This window comes from Chelonia mydas, chromosome 3 (assembly GCF_015237465.2).
Source record: "Chelonia mydas isolate rCheMyd1 chromosome 3, rCheMyd1.pri.v2, whole genome shotgun sequence".
NCBI lineage: Eukaryota > Metazoa > Chordata > Testudines > Cheloniidae > Chelonia > Chelonia mydas.
Genome location: NC_057851.1, coordinates 134,719,035 through 134,723,458, shown reverse-complemented (window position 1 = coordinate 134,723,458; position 4,424 = coordinate 134,719,035). Strand labels below are relative to the sequence as shown.

The 4,424-nt window shown below is 40.3% G+C and overlaps 1 protein-coding gene across 1 annotated transcript; it reads right to left on the bottom strand.

Moving 5' to 3' along the window:
- Positions 1–531: 531 nt before the first annotated feature.
- Positions 532–1,426, bottom strand: LOC102938617 (taste receptor type 2 member 8-like). Its single transcript, XM_043543143.1, is given in 3 exon segments — positions 532–638; positions 1,008–1,261; positions 1,263–1,426. Coding segments are annotated over 3 exon segments (525 nt in total).
- Between the last annotated feature and the right edge of the window lie 2,998 nt (positions 1,427–4,424).

Genomic DNA, 4,424 nt, shown 5'->3' with positions numbered 1-4,424 from the left:
AATGCTTAACACACCCATTGATTTTAACTAGGTCTTAAGATCAAAGATTTACCTGGTGGCAGCCACTAGCACCTTTCGTAACAATAGGGTAGATTCTCTAGGCGTCTTTTGTTTTCGTTTGTTAATGTGATGATCATTAGAGGTCCTTCCAGTTATCTGGGATTGTAAGATCTTGTAGCGTGGACATGGGGTTCATATCCCATGAGAGTCCATATCTCTCATTTTAGGACCCCAGCATGACTTGATCTTTGTATTAGTACCAGGGTTCCTCAATCTCAGGAAATCTAGCTCACAATCAATAGGAGTTTGTCCTTGACTTGCATGAGTTATTAATTCACAAACATTAAAGAAAAAAGAATCATGTCACTCTAACTTTAACATGGTCCTCTACCACTATCCTCAAGAAGCAAAGCTCTGGATGGAAATCTTGTAATTTTAGTGCATGCTGAAGTAGGTGATAAATAAATAGAGGGGAGAAATGGGATGTCTTTGTGGAGTTTCATCATGAGCAGTTTTATGAAACCGCACCTCTCAGCCTGCACCCAGCAAAGGGAAAGCCCTCACTGCTACTCTCTTCAGTTTGGGATTACCCAGAATTAGGATAAGAGAGTGCCCAGAGGGATAAGCACCCATTATCACTGCCAACAACGATATCAAATAGGGGCTGATGTTAGTAAATAATTCTGCCAATATTAGTGCCATAAAATAAGAAATGTAGAAGAAGATGAAAGAGACCAGTCCTTTAATTGCTCTGACATGAGCCTCGGTAATGGTGCCCCTGGAGCTGCATGTGGTTTTTTCCATCATCTTGCTGTGTCTCCACAGAGAAATGATTAACAGTATGGAGGAAATCATAAATATAATGAAGGGAGGGGAATATCCAAGCATGGACAAAACAAAGAAACTAGAAGATAAATCAACCATATATTGACATTCGCCGTTTCTGATAGATTATTCATTGAAATTGTTTATGTTCTTTCTGTCTATGGCATTAACCGAAGGGAGACAGGTGACCAAGGAGACCAGAAAGGATCCCATGAGTAGCTGTGGCATTAGCCCTGATATTCTCTGCTTCAGGCAGAGGAAGAGAGGTTGGCTGAAGTTGGCAATCTTCATGCAGTAGAAGACACTGAGCCAGGTGGCAAACCATAGACTGAGAGTATTTAGAAATGTCCAGACAACAGCCATTGTTCTCGACATAGCACACTGTTCATTCATATCTTGCGATAATTGAAAGATGGTACCATTAATGATTATCGTGCACTGTCGAGATGCCCAGGCTAGTCAGGATCATGTCACTACAGGTCAGTTTTCTGCTTCTGATCCACTCACTGCAATTCACAACGATCATCAATCTGTTTGCTATAATGCCTGTAATAAACTCAATTCCTAAAATGATCAAACCAATAATAATTGCAGGAAACATGGTTCTGCCTGTGGTCACTAATGCTTGCCCAGCTTCTGAAGCTCCAAGAGAAATTGCCGCAGAGGAAAATGCCTCACTAAAGTGCCAGGCTTCTGTGCTGTCCTGCCTTTGTATCACAGCCAAAAGTGAGATGGGAGATGTTTTCAGGTATTGAACATGGAAGAGTCATCTGAGTTTGTTGGGATGCAAATCTCAGAAAGATTCTATTACATTTGTGATGATCTACTCCTTTCTCCTGCCTTTTATTTGTATAACCACTTCGTCATTTATGTGCAGTGACTGTCTGTGACCTGCTTCACAGATATTTTTCTATTGATCTTTCCTGATTATTTATTATTATTATTGCTCCTTTGTTTTCAGATTGGACTACTGCTATTCCTTCTGTTTTACACAGCCCTGGATACTATTCATAGGTTGCTCCTATTGCATAATACAGCCATAAGATTTTCAAAATCCTGTTTCCACAAGTATCAGATTTATCTCCATAGTTTGCACAGGCTCCCTGCTGGTCTCACACTTCAAAACTAGGTTTCAGTTTTAATATTTAAAGATTGACTTGATTTGCCTAGAAAGTCCAGGTAATATTTTATCTGTATTCTGATCAACAGAAGCCCTAACTCCCCAAATTAGTCCAAACAAGACCTCCTAAGGCATCACACTGTCTCAACGTCTCAGCATGACTCTGGCCAAAGGGCAATAAAAACTTCCCATAATTCCAGGAAGGATGTGAATAGTCCATAGGCCGAAAGCCATCACAGTCTCTTTTAGAAAAGCAGACTCTGTCAGCAGGTAGGTTCCACTGTCACAACAGAGATGCAGCTGCAGTGAAGTGGATGCAAATCAGTGCAGGATTGCATTACAGATTCTCCATCTCAAACAAATCTGTGCATTTTCCATATAAATTATTATGTATAGATGGTGCCAGCAAACAGCAAATTAAGTGCTCTTTTTGTTGTTGTTTGGACTATTAAAACAAGAATTGTACTCTGGGTGGTAGCAGGCAGGGCTTCAGGCAGAATGGCCAACATCTTGAAAAAAATGGATATGTGAAATGAGGCTTCTAGTCCATATTTAAGCACCTAAAAGTAAGCTGATACATTTTCATATCTGTGGAACACCACATAGTCCTCATTGAAGCCTAAGTTAGTTAGCTTGCAAAGTCAAGCACTGAAAAGTTAGGAAATGCCTGTGCAATCTTAATGCTGCCCCACTGTGTGTATGCATTATGTGACAGTCTTTTAATTACATGATTGCACACTATTTTTCCACATTGAATATACAGGGTGGAGAGTGCTCAGGGAATGAGGCAGGTGTTCAATATTTGGTTTTGTCCATATCACTGAATGTGTCTCCACATCTTTTTTTACTGCTCGCCATCCAAATCTGCACTCAGTTATTAATTTCCTCATGGGCATTCCTCATCATAGAATATGAGTGCTTCTGTGACGGTGCTGCCCGTGGGAGCCAGCTGAGGTCACTCAATCAGGGTGAACTGCAAACAGAACGGGGCAAACAAACCCCAAACGCTGGTGGATATTCCAATACTTAGATTTGCCAAGCCAGCACAAAACAGCTTCGATAGTACCTCCCTGGTTACTCAGAAGTCCAAATAATGCAGTTCCCTTAAAGTACCCAGCCTCAGGCCTCCACCCAGACACACATGTTTAACATATGATGATGAATTCTGAAAATCTTATTTCATCATATAAAAGAAAAAGTTCTCCTGATCCCAAGCCCCAGACCCAGGTCAAATGATAACTCAGATCTTACCCGAAATACACGCTTACAGTCACTTCTTATTAACTAAACTAAAATTTATTTAAAAAGAAAGGAGAGAGAGTGTTGGTTAAAAGATCAATATACATACAGACTTGAGTTCAATTCTTGAGGTTCAGATACAGAGCAGAGATGAGTTTGTAGTGGCCAAAAGTTCTTTTAGAAATAGTCCATAGGTTATAGTCCAATGTCCATGTTCAGGGTGACTCCAGTCAGTGACTGGGGATCTCAATCCTTATGGCTTAAGATTTCCCTCTCTTGAAACCCAAAGAAGATCTGAGATGAAGAAGGATCATATCCCAAGGTTTTTGTACATTTCCAGCAGCCTTTTGCCCTGAGAAAACAATAGGCTTAACTTTTCTTCTCCCAAACATCCTGGCAATTAGCACAAGGTAATTTATCCATTAAACAGTTCAGATACAGGTTACCACAACATTCAAAGAGACATATAGATGATACTATTTCACTCAAGTTTCTTCCTAAATGTTAATATTCCTTTTTTGATCTTTGAATCAAAGCTATAGCAATAGACAAGACTTGTTTGCTTACATCATAAGACCTGAACAAACATCTGCTCTTCTATCTCTAACAATGCAGGCTTGCATTTCAAAGCTCTATTCATTTACATATCTTCTAACCAGTCTCTAACGTTTGGCTATGGGTCAGGTCATTCGGTGAGTTAATTAACTCTTTCTGGCCCTGTCACCTTTCAATGAGATATTATATTACACTCATAACATCACAGCTTCACAAACATTAATTAATTTATCTTCATAGCTCTCCTGCAAGATAAGAGAATACTGTTATTCCCATTTTAGATGGGGAAACTGAGTCAAGGATAAAGTCTCTTGCCAGAGATCACACACTGAGGGATTATCTTCACTACGGGGGAGATCAATGCTCCTGTAATTGATGCAGCAGCTGTTTATTTAGGGGGTCTAGTACGACCCTCTAAATTGATGGCAGAACGCTCTCCAGTCAACCTCGATACTCCGCCTCTCCAAGAAGAGTAAGGTAAGTCAACCGGAGAGCATCTCCCATCAAAGCAGCACTGTAAAGACACCCGGTTAAGTCAACCAAAGCTACATCAACTCCAGCTATGTTATTCATGTAGCTGAAGTAGAGTAATTTAGGTCGATTTCCCCTGGTAGTGAAGACAAGCCCTGAGTCAATGAGAGAACTAGGATTAGAACTCAGGCATTTCCGACACCAACCCAATACT